General features: G+C 35.2%; 2 protein-coding genes across 2 annotated transcripts; both read right to left on the bottom strand.

Annotated features, from left to right (window-relative positions):
• Window positions 1-4159: 4159 nt before the first annotated feature.
• Window positions 4160-9012, bottom strand: LOC138897375 (uncharacterized). The gene is made up of 5 exons (XM_070183340.1): window positions 8842-9012; window positions 8347-8634; window positions 8098-8238; window positions 7552-7945; window positions 4160-4422 (listed from the first exon to the last, which is right to left on the bottom strand). The coding sequence occupies exons 1-5, from the start codon at window positions 9010-9012 to the stop codon at window positions 4160-4162; spliced, it is 1257 nt and encodes a 418-aa protein (XP_070039441.1).
• A 7265-nt stretch (window positions 9013-16277) lies between these two features.
• Window positions 16278-18670, bottom strand: LOC104110282 (AAA-ATPase At5g57480-like). Its single transcript, XM_009619744.4, has one exon. The coding sequence runs from the start codon at window positions 18008-18010 to the stop codon at window positions 16529-16531; it is 1482 nt and encodes a 493-aa protein (XP_009618039.1). The 5' UTR covers window positions 18011-18670; the 3' UTR covers window positions 16278-16528.
• Window positions 18671-23109: the final 4439 nt, after the last annotated feature.

Consider the following 23109-nt stretch of genomic DNA (forward strand, 5'->3'; position numbering starts at 1 on the left):
CAGAAGGTCGGTTGTACTCATACTACACTTCTGCACCTTGCGTGCAGATTTTGGAGTTAAGATGTTGCGATGTTTCAGAGTGAGCATTAAAGACATATCACCGTTCCAATCGTTGCATGTAATTTATTTATGGTAGCCTAGGATTTAAATTTTTGTTTATGTATATTCAAACAGATAATGCATTTTCTTTATATCAGCATTGTATTTCTATTCTTAGTTGCTCATGACTTGTGACACCAGTCCGTATTTATATTCAATTTTTTATTTTGCTTCTTATTTATATGATATCTTCTGTTGTGGGTTATACATATGTTGAATGGTTCGCCTAGTGGGTTTGGTTAGGTTCCATCACAACCTAGTGGGAGTTGGGTCATGACAAAATTACATCAGTCCAAGCTTTCTAGCTCCCGAAATAATAAAATGAAGTCCAAGTACGAAGTGGTGTTATATAACCAAAATTTGAAAACCACTGTTCTGAGGGTCCTCGCGTTGGGCTCGAGACGCGAGACCCTAAGACGAGCCTTTGCGATGGATCTCGTGAGGCGAGACCCTGAGACGAGCCCCCTACAACCTGATGCATCATTTTTCACACAAAACCTTCTTTGAATGTCCCGAATCTCACCCTGAGTCCCTCGTGATCACATCCAATCATCCCAACTAGCACAAATACCCTATATGGACTAATTCAAAGACTCGAAACAAACACAAAAATATCACAAGTAAGAATCAATATCCAAACCAAACTCATGAACTTTCTTAAGTTCTTCAAGTTCCAACTTTTACAAGATGCATCTGAATCCCACCCAAGCCCCTCAGATACTAAATCGAACATATGTACTAGTCCAAAATCATCTTATGAACGTGTAGTATCCTTCAAATCATGAATGCGAGCTTGTTTACCCAAAATGTTGACATTGGTCAACTCTCTTTAACTTAAGGCTTCAAATTAGCAACCAAGTATTCCAAAATACTCCCGGACCTTTCGGGACCCGAACATCCATACCTGCAAGTCATAAATAACCAAATGAACTTTTAAAAAGTCTTAAATTAAGAAGAGAGATTCTAGAACTCAAAACGACCGGTTGAATCGTGATATTAGCCTCAAAAATCTTCTATCTCCAGAGCTATTCCGGGCTCGTCAAGTGTATAATGTGTATTAGTTTTGTAGTTGTATACGGTTAAAATCGGACCCACCCGATTTTACTATTTGACCGAGACCGGAAGGTTGCATCGAAGGACGGCCTCATAACGGAACAGACTAAATCACGAGGATAAGGTACCGACTTCAGAATCGAGGTACCTGTCGAGATCAAGGCTTGTAGCGATCGAAGCCAAATGAGAAAGACATCGAGCAAGGTCGAAGATAGCACAATAACAAAAAGGCAAGATATCCGTGACTGGTCGAGGATCATGGCGTAAATCTCGGAATGGATCAAATAAAAAATGGTTAATTAGCTAATTATGGGATTTTCTTCTGTAATTAGAATTATACCATAAGTGGAATTCTTCTACTATTTAAAGGGGGTTCTAATCATTTGTAACACACATTGTTCACAGATATCAAAGCAATATAATTCTCTTTCTCGTTTATACTATTGTTCATCATCTTGTTATATTATAATTGTTCTTGCATCAACCAGTTCGATGGTATCCAAACTCGAGGGCTGAGTTCCATTCTAACACTGATTTGTTTTACTTTATAGTTCATTGCTGTTATTGATCTTCATATTTATCAATTGGTATTAAGTGAAATCATGTATCCTTAGAACCACATTATAAGTTTAATTGTTATCCAATTCTAAAGAAAAGATTAAACGATGCTAAGGGAAAATGGAGAGAAATATTGCCCGAAGTCCTTTGGGCGTATCGAACAACGTCAAAATCCAGTACGTGGGCAACATCGTTCTCTTTAGTATATGGCGCCGAAGCTCTGATCCCGGTTGAAGTCGGGGAACCTAGAGTCAGGTTTCGATATGCAACGAAAGAGTCAAATCACGAGGCTATGAATACAAGCCTCGAATTGCTAGATGAAAAACGGAAAGCCGCCCTCGTTTGAATGGCCGTACATAAATAGCAGATCGAAAGGTACTACAATCAAAGAGCCAATATTCGACACTTTAAAATCGGGGACTTGGTTCTGAGAAAGGTTACTCTCAATACTCGAGACCCAAATGAAGGAAAACTTGGCCCGAACTAGGAGGGACTGTATCAGGTCCTCGATATCATCGGAAAGGGATCCTACAAACTTGGCACAATGAACGGCGAACAATTACCAAACAATTGGAACATATCACTCCTCAAACGATATTACTGCTAAGGTACGACTTTCTCCATTTTCGTTTATATTTATACTAACCATTTGCAGGTGTTTAATCGAAGACACCAAAAGATTCTTCAAACACAAAGTCCTTAAGTCTGAAAGCACGCGTTGCACTCTTTTTCCCTTAGACTGGTTTTTGTCCCAAATGGGTTTTTCTGGCGAGGTTTTTAACGAGGCAACCATTGTTCGTGCTAACTTAGAGCAATTCAACAGTATCCGAGGCTACTTTACAATCAACCTCGAATACTGGGGGCATCACCCTCGGATAGTTACAAGGAAAATACTTCGTGTCGACAGGGTCTCGATAGGTAAAGGACCAAACGGTCAAATGAACCGTGTCCATGTAGATTACTCGAGCCCTAATGGCAAAACATGTACGCTTGTATAATCTATTGAAAGAAGTATTTTTCCTTACCAGATGTTCCATGCCTTAGAGAAATTTATACTTTACAATTTTATACTTATGATCTATTATGGAAATTGGCTTAAGGGCCGATCACAACTGAAGTTCAAACAATTTACCCTATACTCAGGGACTGCCGTCCAAAAAATTGACATGATCGAATTACAAAACCTCGAAATCGTAAGACCTTAAAAAAGCAATCCTCTATGTTATAGGTCACGGTCACCCCACTCGGGGACTGACACTTCGAACGAGTTCGAAGTATAGCAGGGAAACAAGCCTAAGGGGAAAATCCCAAACTAAAGGCTACGGCCAAATTAACACGGTTAGGAGACGTCCAAATTTCGTTATAAAATAGGCCTTCAAATATTCTCATAAACCGGTTAAAAAAGGCAACCCTCGGCTGAATTACTAAGGGTCTCAATAATATCGACCCTCGAAAAACCCTAAGGGGTAGCGAATTGTTCGAAGTCCCGGACAATTTTGTGCTAAGGCATAACAAAGCAAATGATTTCGATAACACCAATCCTCGAAAAACCTAATGGGTACAAATTTTTCTCGTGCTAAGGCATGACAAATTTTTATGATTAATTTTCCAAACCGAAAAAGGGGAAAATCCATTCCTTTGAGGCCATATCGGTCTAATTCAAGAGCCTAAGGGCCATTTTATTTTTTGAGTTCGAGAAATTGTCTTACTCAACTAAAACCTAAGGGTCACTCTACTTCGAGTTCGAGCAAGTACTCACTCGATTTTAAAGACTACACTGGTCCGACTTCGGTCTAGTTGCCTAAAGTCCCAAACCTGTGAGCAAAATCTCCATAAGGAATGAAGGCGTGAATGAAATAGAATTTTCATGAGGCAGGAAATAGAATAAAGACAAGTCAAAGAGAAAAAAGATCTTTTATATATACGAAAATATTTACAAGGACCGATCAGAGTCCCGCACAAAAAATCAAAAAAGAAAAAGCCTAAGATTCCTAATTTTCCTTAGGGGCAGCTTCTTCTCCATCGAGGTCCTCCCCATTCTCGGACCCGCTCTTGCTGCCATCATCATCATCATCATCATCGGAAGAGGCCAGCGCTCTAGTATCAGCTTCATGCTCTTTAGCCTTTATTATCTTGTCGGTAAGATCGAAACCTCGAGCATGGATCTCCTCGAGGGTTTCCCTCCGAGATTGGCATTTGGCGAGTTCAGCAATCTAATGTGCTCGAGTTTGAGCGGTCTTGGCTGCCTCTCTCGCTTGGACTTGAGCGTCTTCAGCATCAGCCCGGTAGACGGCCACGATTGCCTCTGCCTCGGCCTTTGCCTTTTCGGCTTCAGATTTGGCCTTCGCAAGTTCAGAAGCCAACCGAGCCTCGATCTCCTCTATTTTCTTTTCCCTCCCAGTTGCAGTCTTTCTTTACTTGCTTAAGGTATCCCTTAGTTATCGAGCATCTATACCTCGATATTGGCTCGCGCCTCGCATCGACCAGGAATCGACGAGGCTTTATTGGTCTTGAAATCAGAGTTTAGCGCGCACCCCCCAGGAATGCATTCCTCAAGACGGAGTTCCACCGGCATTTTTCCGTCGGCCGGTTGAGAAGATGAAGCAGCTTCTTTATGTGGTACCGTTTTCGATGTTTTTGCCATTTTTGTGTAAGTTTGAAGAAGAGGAAGATAATAGGGCTTGACGTTTGGGAAAGGATTAACAGTAAAACCTGAAGATTTGTAGAAGGGAAGAACTTAAGAGATGTAAAAGCTTTGGAGATTAGAAGGAAGTGAAAGTAAAATTTGAATCAATGAGAAAGGGGTCTATTTATTGGATTCACGACGATGGTTTAAAGGCACTAATGGCCGACCACCAGCTGACACTCATTAATGACTTGGGGAACTATACCAACGGGACGTTTCGTTCACTCCCATCACTTACGTCATGAGGATGACGTCATGACAGGTCGAAGTAGAAAATCGAAGGCTCAATTCGTTTCTTATCATTTCACTCCAAAAAATGAGGGGACTATCTGTATACGGTTAAAATCGGACCAACCCAATTTTACTATTTGATCGAGACCGGGAGGTTGCATCGAAGGACGGCCTCATAACGAAACAGACTAAATTACGAGGATAGGTACCGAGTTCAGAATCGAGGTACCTGTCGAGATTGAGGCTAGTAGCGATCGAAGCCAAATGAGAAAGACATCGAGCAAGATCGAAGATATCACAATAACAGAAAGACGAGATATCCGTGACTGGTCGAGGATCATGGCGTAAATATTGGAACAGATCAAATCAGAAACGGTTAATTAGCTAATTATGGGATTTCCTTCTGTAATTAGAATTATACCATAAGTGGAATTCATCTACTATTTAAAGATGGTTCTAATCATTTGTAACACACATTATTCACAGATATCAAAGCAATATAATTCTCTTTCTCGTTTATACTATTGTTCATCAGCTTGTTATATTTTAATTGTTCTTGCATCAACCAGTTCGAGGGTATCCAAACTCGAGGGCTGAGTTTCATTCTAACACTGGTTTGCTTTACTTTATAGTTCATTTCTATTATTAATCTTCATATTTATCAATTGGTATTAAGTAAAATCACGTGTCCTTAGAACCACATTATAAGTTTAATTTTTATCCAATTTTAAGAGTAAACAGTTCTTCATATTTATCAATTGGTATTAAGTGAAATCATGTGTCTTTAGAACCACATTATAAATTTAATTGTTATCCAATTTTAAGGGTAAACAATAGTACTGTGGAATATTTTGCTACGGAAAATGTAAGTTAAGTAACACTGTAACTTATTTTTGTGAACCTTAATTTGAGAGTGCTTTTGAAGATAACTATAGCGTATTCCAGTAGTATTTTTCTTGCACCTTTTGTTGAAAAATTGCTGACAACAGAATTACCCAGTAGAACTTCAGTATTCAAGTCTGTAATCCAAATTTAAAAAAGAATCGGGTTATCATAACCAATTATGAACATGCGTGCTTAGTTAAAGTTGTGTCATTTTTTGACGTTGTGCACCAAGTTAAGAAGATTAGAAATATTGAAATATTAGTTATTGTTATGTGACTTCGACTTGACAGTGCAATTTGGATCATTGAGCTTATCCCTAATTGGCGCAAAGAGACAACATGGATACATTATAGTCATAATTGAAGTCATTACTTTTGTAGATATGCATGAAAACGAATGACCTTGCCTACATAACTTATTATGGCAAAAATCCAAATGTGACTTCAACATGTGATAGGGGTGGCACAAAAGCTCAAATGCAGCAAAAAACATTGATTAAAAAATTACATTAAAGGAGGCATCCATTTGGCCCCAACAAGTTGTTGTAAATCCTAGTGTCATCATCCAATTATTCTTCTCTTAGTTTTATTTCCTAAATTACTCCAAATCAGACCGCATATTTGACATAAAATATATCCAAATGAAAAAGGTCATTTTTATTGCAGTTCTAACTCAACTGCAATATTGGAGCTAGGTTTAGTTATAGACATTATGATAAAATTTTGTTTTTATAAAAAAGCGTTGCAATACGATATCTCACAAATTAGTCACGCTTAGATTGTACATTTTAGAAGTTGTTTTTTTAAAATTACTTTTCGACAAAAAGTAAAATTAGAGCCTATTATTTTGAAAAATTATATGTCAAACTCCCATGTTATTAATTCTATATAAAGATTGAAAATATTGAAATTTGTTAAAGCAATATATACTAAACTACAAATTCATTATACATAGATATTAAAGCAAAAGAAATATAAATAGTATTTCACGGTTTGTAGAATATAACATAAGACAATGAATTTAAAAAATAACTAGACATAACAAATAGAAGGAAAAAACTTAAATTGAAAAAAAAAAAAATCAGAAAACCTTCAAGGTCAAAATAATAAAATTTAAAAATAAGATTGTGGGAATCTTCGTTCCAAATGAAAATAAGGTCTGGATTTTAAAAAAAAACGTGGGTGTTAGAGAATATTCTACATTTATTCAGGTGATTAATATTTATTTATATGATAATTAGCATTTACAACAATTACCTTTGATTGATTGTATTTATTACATTTTCATTTTTTGTATTGTTTATCGTGATTGTAATATAAATACATGAAACCCACTTAGTTGGATCATTTCACCAAAACATTTTTCAATTTGGTATCAAGAGCTTTAAAGATCCATTTTCTTCAGAGGCGGACCCAGGATTTGAGTATGACGGGGGCACCATTGTCATTAGAGTAAATTACCCAAAGCCAATAAAAGAATACATATAAACTCTATGATAGACCAATAAATAAGCAGCACAATCCACTGTATAATATAAACTTGCTAAGCAAAAAACTAAAATAAAGTAAGAAGAGCTTACGCTTTGATTTCATCAGACTCCCCCATTGACCCGCGAACACAAACTTCGATTTCATCAGACTCCCCAATTGATATGCGAAAACAAATTTTAAAATAAGCATTCCAAGAAAATAAACAACTTCCTGCACATCCTTGCGCACACATGGACTAAACTGGAATAAACTTTAAAATATAAAACAAGCTTAGTGTCCTTAATAGCAATTCCTGACATAGTAATAGTAATATATACTGTTGTCCAAAAAAGAAAGCTAAAGAAGGCACAATTTACATCAAAATACAAACTTCAATGTTATAGAATATCTTTAATTGATACTAATATAACAAAAGTACATCATCCGCTTATACTTGAACTCGACGCGTTTTCATACTCTGAAAACGGTCAATAATAGTATCATTGCTTACATTTGTAAATACTTCTTTTTTAAAATAACAAACTAAACAATCATTTAAAAATGCATTACCAATACTACTACACAATTCATCTTTGATGTACTTCATGGATGAGAATGCTCTTTCTACCATTGCAGTCGCGACAGGTAAAATTAGAGTCAACTTCACAAGTAAATAAACAAGTGAATATGTCTCCACAAGTTTTGCCTCAACCAATGCTTTTGCCAAATCACCAATTCCTTTCAAATCCGAGAATCTATGGTCACCATGTTGCATGTGCAATATGAAAGTGTCAAGTTGGTGACTAAGATCTCGAAGCTTCAATTCGCCAAACTTATCTGGATAATACTTGGCCAATGTCATTATTCTTTCTTTATCAAAATTAGCAAACGAATTAGCCGGATTCAAGCTAGCCATACCAAGAAGCAAGTTATCACTAACAACATCAAAACGACTGTTAAGCTCCTGAAGTTGCAAATCAATCACTGTATAAAAAAACTCAACACGTAAGTGATGTGAATAAGTAACACTAGAAGGCCTACGCTTCGACTTTCCAGGAATATAGAATTCTTCCATATTGGCACCAAAATGTCATGTTTAGTACAAAACAAATAGACTTCATCTATTAATGATTCCCATCCTTCATCTCTCATTTGTTGCAACATTTCCTTTGTAAGGTCAAGAAATATCATGGCATTAACAATATCTTGCTCTTTCTTCTGTAAAGCTTTACTCAGCTCGTTCGACATCAACAATACCTTCAACATCAGGTGAAGCATGAACACAAATTTAAATTAATTGATTTTACTCAAAAAAGCTTCTGCTTGTAATCTATCATTAGCCTCTTGACCTCCATATTCAATCACCCCAAGCACATTAATAATAGATGCAAATAAAATAATAAAGTTATCTAATATTTTACAATGTGATCCCCAACGAGTGTCAACTGGCCTTTGAAGCCCTAGCTCTTGATTTAATCCTTTCCCACTTTGAACTTCACCACTCTCTAGCAATTGCTCCAATAATTCGGCATGATGATCCCGAAGTTGATCTCTACGTTTAAAGGATGTTCCAATTACATTCAATACATTAGCAACTATAGCAAATAAAGTTTTTACCTCCTTATATTTTTTAGCAACCGCTACAAGCGTCAACTGTAATTGATGAGCAAAACAATGAATGCAATGTGCCGAAGGAGTTTCTTGCAAAATTAAAGCTTTAAGACTATTTATTTTTTCTTGCATATTACTAGCTCCATCATCGCCTTGTCCACGTATTTTGGATGGACTTAATGAGTGTTTCATAAGCAAAGAAAGTATTGCTTCCTTCAACTACTTTATAGAGGTATCATGAACACGAACAAGACTAATAAATGGCTCGTTCACTTGGCCTTTTTTGTCAACATACCGCAAAGCAAGGGCCATTTGTTCATGGTATGAAATATCCTTGGACTCATCAACTAATATCCCGAAATAATTTCCATCCAAATCATTGATTATAACTTTCATAGTTTCTTGTGCACAAGCACTCATAATGTCCTTTTAAATTTTTGGGGAAGTCATCATATTATTTTTTGGAGCATGTTTCAATATGACTCTTATCTACTTTAGGGAGCCTCTTTGCAAGTCATTCCAAAAGCCCTAGAAAAAGGCCTTTGTTTTTTGAAGAATCACTTTCATTATGACCTCGAAAAGACAATCCAAAATACAAGAGAAACCTTGCAACATCGATTGATGCATTTAAACGTATTCGGTGCTCATTTCTTTGTTTCTCAGATTGCTTATCAAAAGCAACTTGAATTGATTGGTATTGATTTGATAAGTCTAGCATCTTGTTGAAACACTTGTGGTGGAGGCTATTTACTTGACCAACATGTTAAGCAAGTCTTTTCGAAACTTTATTCCAAGCCTTAAAGCCTGTTTTTGTGAAAGAGTCACCCGTGCTTCCATAAACATAATTATTTTTGAATAAATAACAACATAAAAAAAATACGGCATCTTTCTTCACACTATACTCCAACCATCTAGAATACGAAGCTTTAAACTAACCCGGACTAAATTGACGCATTTTATTCCTGAATAAAGTTTTAGGAAATTTATGATCAACCGGTTGGCAAGGTCCATTTTGAATGTAGTGTCTTCTTACTTCATCCCGTATTCTAAGACTATATTTATCAATGGGTACTCTCTCTCCAGGGTCAGAATTGAGTAATTTCTCATCAAACTCATCTATAAGATGAGAAGAATTGTTTCTAACACTAGAACTTGGTTGAGAAGAATTAAACTTCGTCAAAACTACGTCCCTCTCAATTCACAAGAACAAGAACTTCCTACAAAAAATGAGTTTAATAAATTTAAGAGTCTATCAATTATACAAACAAACACAATATCAATAAAGAAATCGCACCCCTTAATTTGCTTCTTTTTGTATAGCAAGAATGGTAAACTTAAACTCTACAAGAATCTAACAAACAAAATATAGAAATTGTGGGTAAAAAAAAATTGGAAACTTACTGAATACTAATGCTACAACTCTACAAGAATCTGACAAATTTTTAACAGAAAGAGAAGCCAGTCTTAAAGTTTAACAACAAAAGTAAGAGACCACTAAATTTCAGAGAAGCTTAACCTAAACAAAATCATTTGGATAATAGATTTGGGGTTTACCAAGAATGCCTTGGGGATTATTGAACCAAAAATTTTAAACCTAAATAAAATCATATAAAATTCATCCCCAATTCTCCATGCTCTTACAATTTATAAATAAAAATTAAGTTTCAAAGTAAGAGAAGCACTAACCAGAGATTCGATACCCTCTACTTTTTCAAAGTAATGAGAGAAATTGAGATTTAGGAAGAATGGTTCTCTATTTTGGAGTGAGGAGTGATGGCTGAGGACTGAGTTTGACGGAGGGGAGCTTCTGAGTTTGACGGAGGGGAGCTTCTGCATTTGATCGAGGAAGAACTGAAGAAAGGTTTAGGGATTTAATATTTTGGGGCTTTTGATTGGGGTAGGATTTTGTAGAAGAATTAAATAATAAAATTAATTATTATGTATAACTATTAAAATATAATTAAATTGAGAAAAGATAAAATTAAAAATTATAAATTAGTCAACTGTTGACTAGTGACTAATAAATAGTACTATTGTACTAGTATATAATTGATTATTCCAGTTATAAAAAGTGAAAGAAACTAAAAAAAAAGTATTTGTAGAAAAGGGGTTTCGAACCCCAGTCGTAGCAAAAGGAACATAACTAACGTGCGAAGGCGGGCCATTGCTCCAAGTAGAATTTCATTTATAATGGGGCCAAAAATATATTTAAGGGGTCTCCAAAGTATATACAGCTATATATATATATATATATATATATATATATATATATATATATACAGGATTTGTACCGAGGTTAACGGGTTCATGTGACCCCTCAAGGCCTAGTGTAGGTCCGCCTCTGATTTTCTTCCTTATCATGGTACCTTCTTCACCCACCCTTTCTTCTCCAAAAAATACCACACCCATCATATTGGTGCTCCCCCTCCGGCCACCTTCAATTTTTAATATAAAATATTGTGTACCTCTTGAACTTAATTACTTGAACTATCTCACTTGAAAAACGTTTTCAAGTATTTCTTGCATAGCAAAAATCTTTTGGACCTTGTGGAAGATTTTGTCAAATGTCCTGATCTCAATCATGCACAATACGCATTGTGGATTCAATGTGACACAACTGCTTATAGCTGGATCAATGCGACGTTGTCACCATCTGCCCTTGATATGCTTCTAAATTACAATTGTGAAACTTCTCATCAAGCTTTTAGCATGCTAGAGAAGCTTTTTCTTGACAATGCTTCTTCCTCTATGATCCATCTTAAAAACAAATTTCAAAATTTTGAAAAAGGATCTCTTTCAATGGAAGAATATATACAACAGTTGCATTCTCTATCATGTGCGCTATCCGCCATCCGAAAGCCAATATCAGAAAAGGACCTTGTTTCTCAAACTTCTCAAGGGTTACCCCTCCATACATAAAGTATATTTCAGATTTGTTGATGCGGCATATTTTATCTGAATCAAAGCCAATGAATACACTTTTACATAGTAAGCAAAATTGGCACACTCTTGATTCTCCTCTTTTGAAGGATCCAACTGAATATCGAATAATGGTCAGAGGATTATAATATTTGGCTTTTACACGACTCGATATCCAGTTTGTTATGAGTTTGGTGTCACAGTTTCTCCATCAACCCCGCCAAGCTCATCTACATAATGTTAAGCGAATTTTTCGCTGCCTTCAAGGTATTATTATATATACGGCCAAAACCGATCAGTCTGTCGTACGAACTGGTCGAGATGGTCATACTTTGATCGAAGAGCGTCTTCGTAATATCAGATTGAGGTCCGAAGTCAGGTCATCAAGCTTCGAGTTCTTGGACCGATCAATGTCAAGCTCGATATTATTATCGAGCTCGAATCCAAATCGAGCTACGAGGCGAAGCGAAGTTATCGAGCTTAAGATTCATACGCCGACCGACACCGATCCCGAATTGATATCAGACTCTGAGTCGGAATCGAGCTCGAGTCAAGATCAAGAGCTCGAGTCAATACCGAGCTCGAGTCAATATCGAGCTCACAGACAAGAGCCATTGCAACCGCACTAGGGGAGAGAATCCTGGCAGGAATTAGGAAAAAGCTAATTCATCATGGATTCCCCACTATGTATTTTTTATTATATCTAAAGTAAGATCCCTCCACTATTAAAAGGATAATTGTTGTTTCTGTAAAGGGCAGAGACATTCACATTGTAACAAGAATCATATTTTCTCATATTGAAAGATTAACCTTTTGAGCTCCATCACTTCATCTTTATTTTGCTCATTTATTTTTCTCCTTTCTATTGTGTTTATCTTTTATTCTTTATAGTCAAGATTGGATTTTTCTATTTCTCTTTATGATTTGTGTCAAGTTATACCACATACCCTTAGAACTACGTATAAATTCAACTCTATCCGATTTTTCGGGTAAACATGTTGATTTTGTCCTACAACTCTACTGTGATTTATCACCTAATTTTCTTGTTTATTCTGATGCCGATTGGGCCGGATGTCAATCTAGTCGGCGGTCAACCTCTAGTTATTGTGTGTTTTTTGGAAAAAAAATATTATTTTTTGGTCAGCTAAAAAGCAGCCCACAGTAGCACGTTAAAGTACTGAAGCGGAGTATCAAGCTTTGGCCTCTGCTGTAGCTGAAGTCACATGGATTCCACAGTGATTGTGTGACTTACATCTTTTCTTAAAAGATCCCGTTCGATCTTACTGTGATAACATTGGGCCATTATATCTTGCTCAAAAGCCAGTGTTGCATTCTCGAACGAAGCATGCTTCAATAGATTATCATTTTGTTCATGAGAAAGTTGCCTCAGGAAATCTTCTAGATCATCATGTCTCATCGTCTCAGCAACTTGCAGATATATTTACTAAGTCATTACCTTCAACAAAATTCACTGATTTGGTTAGCGATCTGAACGTTCGATCCTCCCGCTCAGATTGCGGGAGGGTGTTAGAGAATACTCTACATTTATTTAGAGGATTAACATTTATTTATATGATAATTAGAATTTATTATAATTACCTTTGAATGATTGTATTGCCATATTTGTATCTTTGTATTTATTACATTTTCATTCTTTATATTGTAACATTATAATAATTGTAATATAAATACAGTCAAACCTCTCTATAACACCCGTGTTTGTTCCGATATTTTTTTGGATGTTATAGTGAAGTGCTGTTATAGAGGACATACATTATAACATAATATAAAAGGTCGATTCCGAGAAAACTTGACTTTTATAGTGAATTGTTGTTATATAGGGATGTTGTTATAGAGAGGTCTAACTGTACATGAAACCCACTTAGTTGGGTCATTCCATCAAAACCTTTTTCAATTGTGGGGTTTGTAAAAACTAGTAGTTATATTGAATACCATTATTTTCACTTTGAACAAAATCTTTTGGGAGCACTTTAATAAGTTCAGTAACATATTTACATTGTTGAGTCATTCCCAAATGTGCATGGTATAAGTTGGATTAAGTTAGAGGTGCATTCAGGAGTTTCAGGACGATGAATGCATTACTACCTTTAAAATAGAATTCGGTTTTATCATATAAAATTTTAGGATAATAACAAGTTGGCGAGCAAGTTATAATTAATATTCTTATCACAGAAAGGTATCATTCATTTTATATTTGTCCTTGATGAGTTTTTATACTTTAAAACGGTCAATATTTAAAACAATTAAAAGAAAAAGGATGAATAAAAAAAGGAAAGAGATTGATAAAGAAATTGGGGAAAGGGTGTGCATTTGTTCTTAAAGCCTTTGCCAATTTCCTGATTCGTTGAAGAATTATGTCGAAATTGAAGAGAGGACTCATTGAAGACTCAATAAAGAGAGGGTGTTTGAGAATGAGTATTCTATTTTTGAGGGATTTTGAAACTCAAAAAAGAAAATGACCAAAGAAAAGGAGAGACAGACAGAAAAATGATAACCAAGTATGAAAGGGAAAAACAAAACAAAAACATGGAACAATTAAGTTTAAAAAGCGTAAATTTTATTTTAAAAAAGACAGCACCAAAGGATCGACCACTTAACTTGGCAAAGCAACAATGCGCTCAACCACTGCTACACCAAAGTACTAGTTGACCTTGGGATCACATGTAGAAATATAAGAAGAAATTAAGAAAGTAATAGTGTTATAAATTATTTAGGGAGGAAAGCATGAGTTCAGGTGAATCCAACCCCTACATGTGAATCTACCCCTAGATTTAACGGTTACATTTTGATCTTTCACTTAGTAATGATTATTTATAATTCTACTCTCTCTCTCTTCCAGTTTATGTGAATATATTTCTATTTGGGCCGTTTCAAAAAGAGTGACCATTTTCTAATGAAAATAACTAAACTTAAACGTTCAATTTCACCCTTAATGAGAAACTTTTATAGTCATACAAATACTCTGTCATGCTTAACACCATAAGTTTCAAACGAATTATAGTCACACAAATGTTTTAACTTGTTTAGAACCACAAGTTTTAAAGGTCTTCATTTCTTTTTAAACTTTGTGCCTAGTCGAATAGGTTCACATAAATTAAAAACGAATTGATTAGTAAATACCTTAATTTACTTTAAAAGATGTCTAAATTTTGTGATTTAAGTAAAATATAATGTCAACTGTTGAAACAAAATAACATTCAATGCATTTGGTTTGATTTTTATCAAAATCAAATCAAACCAACTATATCAGTTTATCGGTTCGAATTTTATCGACGCTTTTGATTTTTTGGTGTCACATAAATATTGTTTCAATCTTACTTTGTTAAATTAAAAGATAACGTTTTGATAAGTTAATACTCCCCTTGTTTCAATTTTTGTGAACCTATTTCTTTTTTAGTCTGTACTAAAAAGAATGACTCATTTTCATATTTGAAAATAATTTACATTGATACAATGATTTATAGCCACATAAAATATATGTGCCTCATTTTACACCAAAAGTTCAAAAGTCTTTTTTTTCATAAACTCCTTGTCTAGTCAAATAACATAAATTGAAACGGAGGGAATATATGTTTAGTAAAAATTAAAAATAATTGACAAACATATGATCTATTAAATTATTCTTATGGAGGAATTTCTTTTTCTTTTTTGCAAATAGCTGAATTTGGTCTAACAATATTTTTTTTTAATTGATGTACGCTTTCAAACTTAATCGAATTTTAATAATTAAATAAAAATATCTATATAAAATTTAAATAATGATAAATTTTGTTTAATTTTAAAAATTATCGATAAAATAGCATTTCAAATTCGTAGAACATATACGAGTTTAGCAGATCTTAACTTATGAATATGAAAGAACAAAGAAATTAAGGCATTTTAGTAACACTTGATAAGAAAGTGATGATACACGTTAGAAACAAGTATTGTTTAAAGTTAATAAAATTAGATGCACTTTATAGTTCTATTAAAATATTACAACTTATGAGAGGATCAAAGATATTTCTATACATATTTTTAAATAAAATCCAACATGCAATTTTAAAAGTATATATAAAAAATATATATTTATATATCCGTTTGGTTCAAATTTTTCTTACTCAATACCGAATCAAACCAAACCAAATTAAGTATGTTTGATTTAACTTTTCGGTTAGTAGTATAATTTTTAGGTTCAGTTTGAATACCCTAACTGTTTTGAATTCTAATTTGCTTTCTTATTCTATTATCGAAAAACATGAAACTGGCATGTTAATCCCCTTTGCTTTATACAATACATATCTGTAACTTATGAAATACTAACATTTTAATTTGATTGAATGGATAGTCATTTCAATAAGAATAACGGTACTCTCGTTTGATTTCAAATATTACATTTTAAGACAATTTTGTATTATAAATATATTATTATAATTATTGTAAAACGCTGAATTGTGGTCACTGTTTTGGATGGAGGAAGTAACTTTCATTGCCCAACTCAAAAAGAAACATGTCCTTTTCAAAATGATAGAAAGAAAAATTAAAGGTTTTGGCAACTTAAGTTCCAAATTCCAAATCAGAAAGTACATCAGCCCCATGTGCTTGAAGGGTTCACTCAAATCCCAGCCAGCTAACAAAATTTAAATATTAACGAGCTGCACACCGAACAGCAACAGTGGCATGTGGACGAAATATGAAACTCATATGCTAATGTAGCCATTTCCAAGGCGACAAATATGAACTAACATAACCAAACACACCACATGTAAATCGACAAAATAGTTTTGTATGTTTCAAAATAGACTTAAACTAAATCAAGCAATAAGAGAGAAAAATAGTAGAACGATGCCTTTGTCTTACAGTCATTTCATGTTTTGCCTATTTGACAAAAAAAATCTGTCATGAATAGTAAATATGTTCTCTTCAAACAGCAAACTTTATTGTCTCTTCTTTCTCTCCACAAAGATTTAAAGAAGCAAAATTTTAATATTTTTTTTAACCCTTGTAATATCACTTACTAATGTACCTTGTCATCATGTAATTGCAATTGACCTTGTTTAGGACTCTCTAATGCCCTTTTCTCTTGCTCTTCATCGTCCGAACTTGATTTTACAGCATCATTCCTCTCAGCCCTTGTCCTCAAAGCTTCCAGCAATTCCCAAACAGCCTTGTTTTTATTCCTCCTATTCTTGATTAACACCTCACTTATATCAGCAGGTGTCATTTCAGCTTTTTCAATCACTTGCTCTAATTGCTCAAGAAATTGCCTCTCCACATCATCATCGTCGTATCCCAAGTAATTCTTCAAGAGAATCTTGAGTGCCGCAAAAGAGCAGTAACTCATGTGAATGTGCATGTCCATTCTCCCACTCCTCAACAGTGCAGGATCAAGCTTCTCAATGTGATTGGATGTGAACACAAATATCCTCTCAGTTCCACAACAAGACCACAAACCATCAGTAAAATTTAACAAACCAGAAAGAGTTATAGTATTCCCACCATCTTCAGTACTACAACTTCCTGCTCCTGGAGGTGAGAATGAATGGGTACTACTATTATTATTATTATTATTATTTTTCCTGTTAGTCAAATTGATAGAGCAATCAATATCCTCAATGACAATGATAGATTTAGAACTTGTCTTCATCAACAACTTCCTGAGCTCGGAATTAGTGTGGACCTCGGTTAATTCAAGATCATAAATATCATAACCAAGAAAATTGGCCATGGCAGCAATCATGCTAGACTTGCCTGTACCTGGTGGTCCGTAAAGAAGGTAACCCCTTTTCCAAGCCCTCCCAGTTGTCTGATAAAAAGATTCTCCATTGGCAAAATCCAAAAGATCTGCCATAATCTCAGCTTTTTTCTGAGGATCCATAGCAAGTGTCTCAAAAGTACTGGGATGTTTAAAGGGTACCGACTCCCAAGGATGGCCTCTGGAATCAAGTGAACCCCCACGTGAATTCGTGTACAGCAACCGATCTTGGTTTTTCCTCCGAATTTCATTTGCTTTTTCCATGACAAAATCCAGATAAGAGCCCAACACCACTGCTTTGTCTTTCTTCTTGGCACGTAGGAGGAAACCCCTTTTCTCTTCTGGGAGAGGACGCCATGAAAATGTCTGGGCCTGCCTTGGGATGACGACGTGTTCCCACAGGACTTTAACAGTACCATTGAATGTGTCAATGAGGGAATCGTTATTGGAAAGCCCAAAAGTGATGGTGCTGGAATTGAGTCCCCTTGTGAGACTGAGGCGATTCCCAGTGATGGAGGCAGAGCTGCTCAGGTAGAGCTGAACGGCGTTGTAAAGCTCATTGGTATTAACGCCGTCGATCTCCGTTATGTCATAGTAGCAATAGGCAGAGAACCAGTTGCAGATGCGATGGATGAATTTGAGGGACGCAAAACGGACTTCTGCTGGGAAAACTGTTTGAAGGAGGCTTTGACTGAAAGCCCATACCCCCATCATTGATGCCAGCGTTGTCCACAACTCTCTCATCCCTCAATCAAAATGTGTGTATACGTATTCTTATCTCTCTACTAGTACAGGGAGTTGGGTGGTTTAGAATGAAAAAATATCAACTTCTTCCTATATTGATAATCTCTACTTGGATTACGAGTGATGAAATTGATGGGGTTTGGTAAATCTTGGAAACAGAAGGGAACCAATGAGAATTCTTGTTCTTTTCTTGAATTAGGGTGGGAGGAGAGGAAAAAAATCTCCTAAAAGGTGAAAGAGAGATTAAAGGTATATTCTACTTTTTTCAAAGGACTCGGTGGAAGGTGTTGCTTCATTTATAGAGAAGGTTGATGGGTTCTTCTGAACATCTTGAAAAATGGCAAGTTTTTTCTTGTAGATTAAAGAGGGGGAAAAGGAGTCTAAAAAGGTGCAAGCTTTTTGTTTTGAGATGGGAATTGGGAAGAGAGTTGGCTGGCAATGAGAAAGAGAGTAATCAGATACTAGTATACAAATTACAGGGAAAACAAGGGACCCACAACTGACAAGGAGGAAGGGAGGGGGAGGGGGAGGGGAAGAGTCTAAAAACATAAAGACAAAACAAGAAGTTTTGGATGGCTGAGTTGGTTCGGAATAGATCAAAGATGGGACCTTATAGGTGGGTTGTAGAGTTGGAATTTAGTGAGGTACAGAGGTTCTTTTTCAAAATTTAGCCCTTTTTTCTTGCATCTTATTATGGAAAATTAGAATAGGCTTCTTCTGCCGGGCCGAGCCGGGGTATGGGTGTTTTATTCTGAATTACTAATATGGAAGATCTTTTCGAAAGTGACAATAAATGCGAGAGTCCAAAGTCTTACCATAGAAAAAAAGAATTTTTAGGTTTTGACAGAGTTTCATTTCCAACTGCCGACTTGTCAATGTATGACAACCTACACATTTTAAATAATATTTCCGTTATCCTAATTAATCTAATGCAGTTTGAATTATTAAGAGTCTTTTTTTTTACTGTAACTTTTTTATTTGTCTTTTATATATTTTGGATTGTATTATAAAATATAGCTCAAAGTAACAATATAGATCAAGGAAAAACAAGCTAAGAGATATAGAGAGAAAGAGATGAGAGATTATTATTATTTCTTCTTCAATTGTGTATATCTATTCCTATCTATTACAAGACCTTTATATATGCATGAAAAGTGAAGAATCACTATTGCAAAATATGTCATTGAATATGTCATTAAGCATTTGAGAGGAAGATCACGGAGGAGGTTATGGAGTTACAATCATAACTCCATAATTATTAGAGTATTGGGAGTTATGGAGATAATGGAGAAGAGTAGACAACCACCATAATTTAATTTTCTTATAACACTCATCCTTCGATGTCCATAGATAATGTGCCTCGTTAAAATCTTATTAGGAAAAAACCCTATGGAAAAAAAAAATCTCAGTGAAGGAAAAAGAGTACACATGTTTAGAAATACGCCTGTTGGTTGCCTCGTAAAAAACCTTGCAAGGAAAACCCAGTGGGACAAAACCTTGTAAGAAAAAAAGAGTACAACGCGTATTAACTCCCCCTGATGAGAGCATCAATTCATATTCTTGAGCCTTCGTATCCCAATCGTGTACACTAATTTCTTGAAGGTTGACGTCGGTAGAGATTTGATGAACAAATCAGCCATATTATCACTTGAACGAATCTGTTGCGCATTGATATCACCATTCTTTTGAAGATCATGTGTAAAAAATAACTTTGGTGAAATGTGCTTTGTCCTATCTCCTTTTATGAATTCTACCTTCAATTGGGTTATGCATGCTGCATTGTCTTCATACAAAATTGTGGGTAGTTTGTCATACTTCAAATCACATTTGTCTCGAATAAGATGTATTATAGATCTCAACCATACACATTCTCGACTTGCTTCATGAATAGCAATTATCTCAGCATGATTAGATGAAGTAGCCACGATTGATTGCTTAGTCGATCGACAAGATATGGCAGTGCCTTCACATGTAAACACATAGCCTGTTTGAGATCGGGCCTTGTGTAAGTCAGATAAATACCCAGCATCGGCATAACCAACAAAATCGGGATTGCAATCATTGCCATAAAATAAATTCATATCGGTAGTCCCTTTTAGATACCGCAATATATGTTTGATTCCATTCTAATGTCTACTTGTAGGAGCGAAGCTATATCTTGCTAAGACATTAACTGACAAAGTCATGTCAGTCCTTGTAGTGTTAGCAAGATACATTAGTGCACCAATTACACTAAGATATGGTACTTTAGGACCAAGAAGCTTTTCATTATTTTTATGAGGTCGGAATGAATCTTTATTTATATCAAGTAATCTCACAACCATCGGGGTACTCAATGGATGTGCTTTATCTATATAGAATCGCTTTAAAATCTTTTCAATGTATGCTGATTGATGGACAAAAATTCCATCTTTCATATACTCAATTTGTAGACCAAGACAAAATTTTATCTTTCCAAGATTTTTCATTTTAAATTCTTTCTTTAAACAGTCTACTGCTTTAGGAAGCTCCCCAGGAGTTCCAATGATATTTAAACCATCAACATATACGTCGATTCTAACAAATTCAGATCCTAATCTTTTTATAAAGACACAAGGACAAATTGAATCATTCTTGTACCCTTATTTCAACAGGTACTCACTCAGGCGATTATACCACATGCGCCCTGATTGTTTCAATCCGTATAAGGATTTTTGAAATTTTATTTAATAAATTTATTGGAAACCTTAATATGTTTCAGAACAATTTAAATCCTTCAATGATTTCCATTATACGCATATCAAGTTTTTCATGTATTGCTAGATTAAAACCTGAAATGACTACATCCACCACAGAAGAGCATGTCTCTATATAATCAATGCCAGGATATTTAAAATCTTCTTGTAACACAAGTCGTGTTTATGTCTATCGACTTGACTTTTTTCGCACAAGAACACATTTATACCTCTACTGGCTTTAAACTTTCAGGTGTTGGGATTATCCGTCCAACTTTACATTTTTCAGGTGAAGTCAATTTTCATTGTGTATTTTTCATTTGGCCAATCATTTATCTGTCCAAATTTCATGACAGATTTGAGCTCAAGATCCTCGTCAATAATATTGAGCGCTATATTATATTAACAATATCGTCGTCGATCATTTTATGTCAGTTTCATTATTACCCAATAAAGACATAACTTAATGAGATCTCTTTATCTCATTATTTTTAGGTACCTGAGCCTCTCCTATGAGGTCTTATGAAATGTTATGTCGTGGTGCTCGATGAGGTCTTATGACCATCTTGAACATTTTCTCCTCTCCTTCTTCAAGGAGTTTTATCTTTGGAACCGATTAGTCTATTATACTTTATGCGTGCCATAAAATCTGTCCATCACGGGCATTATTCTATTTGGAGCAATAGCAGCTGAAATATAACATTTAGATTTGGGTCAGCAAATGCGTTTGGCAATAATTTAAAAATGAATTATCACTTGAACTTCAAGTTCATATTTTCTTGTACGAGGATCTATATGTATTCATAATAATTCATTCCACGTATCAATTTCTCAGCTGCCCATTTTCTCCCCCTAATATTGGGATCACCAATACATTTTCCAACCTTCTTTGGGAACCCATCTTTGTGCACTATGCTGGCATAATTAAATCATATAGCACATCCATATTTTTAGATGAAAATTATTTGGTTCCTGACCCTGAACCGATTGTGATAGGGAGAACTTTTCATAACTTGGCTAGATGCGTACAAGTGCTGATGTATATTAAATAATACATCTCATACCAAATTTTATTTTGGGAGTTTTGTTTTCATAACCAATGGTTTAGCTATAATTAGAGGTATACAATTTCTGCTAAACCAACTTAGATTTAAGCTAGTATTATCATGATAAATCATCATAATTTATATTTTGGAACTTTGCTCTAATAATTTGAGCAAGTAACCTTGCAAATGTCAAACTGCAAGTTGATTAAAAAATGCACATGTGACCATACAATAGATGCATCTATTAAAATCATATAATAGTAAACGGTCTACATGGCAGGTGACTGGGCCCATATATTTATCACCTTTTATTCGTTCCAGAAATCAAGGGATTTAATCCCAACCTTAACTGGTATATCATGAGAATAAGCAGCACAAGAGAATTCTTAAAGAATCTACTATTTCTTCAATATGCGTGAATTCTCAATTAAATTTTGCATCATAATTGAACCGGGATGGCCAATCGGTCATGCCAACTAATATTTATTTCAGTAAACATCTAGTTTACTTGTGCCATGTGATTCAATCATCATGCTTATACTTGTGTAGTATAAATAAAAGGAAAGTCGAGTAGCCTTTTATATTTTCCCGATATGATTATAGTAATTTGATGATATTCAATCTTCCTTTCATTTATGATCTCAATATGCCAACCAGTTTGGTTAATATATTTGTGTAATGACCCGGCCAGTCGTTCCGAGAGTTATAGCCCTGTTTTCGCATTTTTGCTTCTTTATGTGTTGTTCAGCTGTGTTGAGTTGCATCGAGTTGGTAGGTTTGGGTCCGGAGTAGTTTTGGAGTAAAATGAACACTTAGTCCCTTAGTTAGAAAGCTAAGTTAGAAAAGTCAACCAGAAGTTGACTTATGAATAAACGAACTCATTGGGTGATTTTAGACTTAGGAGTGTGTCCGAAATGTAATTTTGGAGGTCTGTGGTAGAATTAGGCTTGAATTGGCGAAAGTTAGAAATTTGGCGATTTTGGTCGGCGGTGAAAAATTAGGTATTGGGGTCGGAATGGAATTCCAAAAGTTGGAGTAGGTTCGTAGTGTCATTTGTGATGTGTGTGCAAAATTTGAGGTCATTTGTACGTGGTTTGATAGGTTTCGGCGTCGTTGGCGAATTTTGGAAGTTTAGAAGTTCTTAGGCTTGAATTCGAGGTTGATTTGGTGTTTTGGTGTTGTTTTGGGTGTTTCGGAGGTTCAACTAAGTTTGAGTAGTGATATATGACTTATTGGAATTATTGGTTGAGGTCCCGAGGGCCTCGGGTGAGTTTCAGATAGGTTTGGGTTGTGTTGCGCTCTTTTTTCTTATGTTTTGACGCCGTTTTTTCAAGCATAA

Source organism: Nicotiana tomentosiformis, chromosome 8 (assembly GCF_000390325.3).
Source record: "Nicotiana tomentosiformis chromosome 8, ASM39032v3, whole genome shotgun sequence".
Classification (NCBI taxonomy): Eukaryota; Viridiplantae; Streptophyta; class Magnoliopsida; order Solanales; family Solanaceae; genus Nicotiana; species Nicotiana tomentosiformis.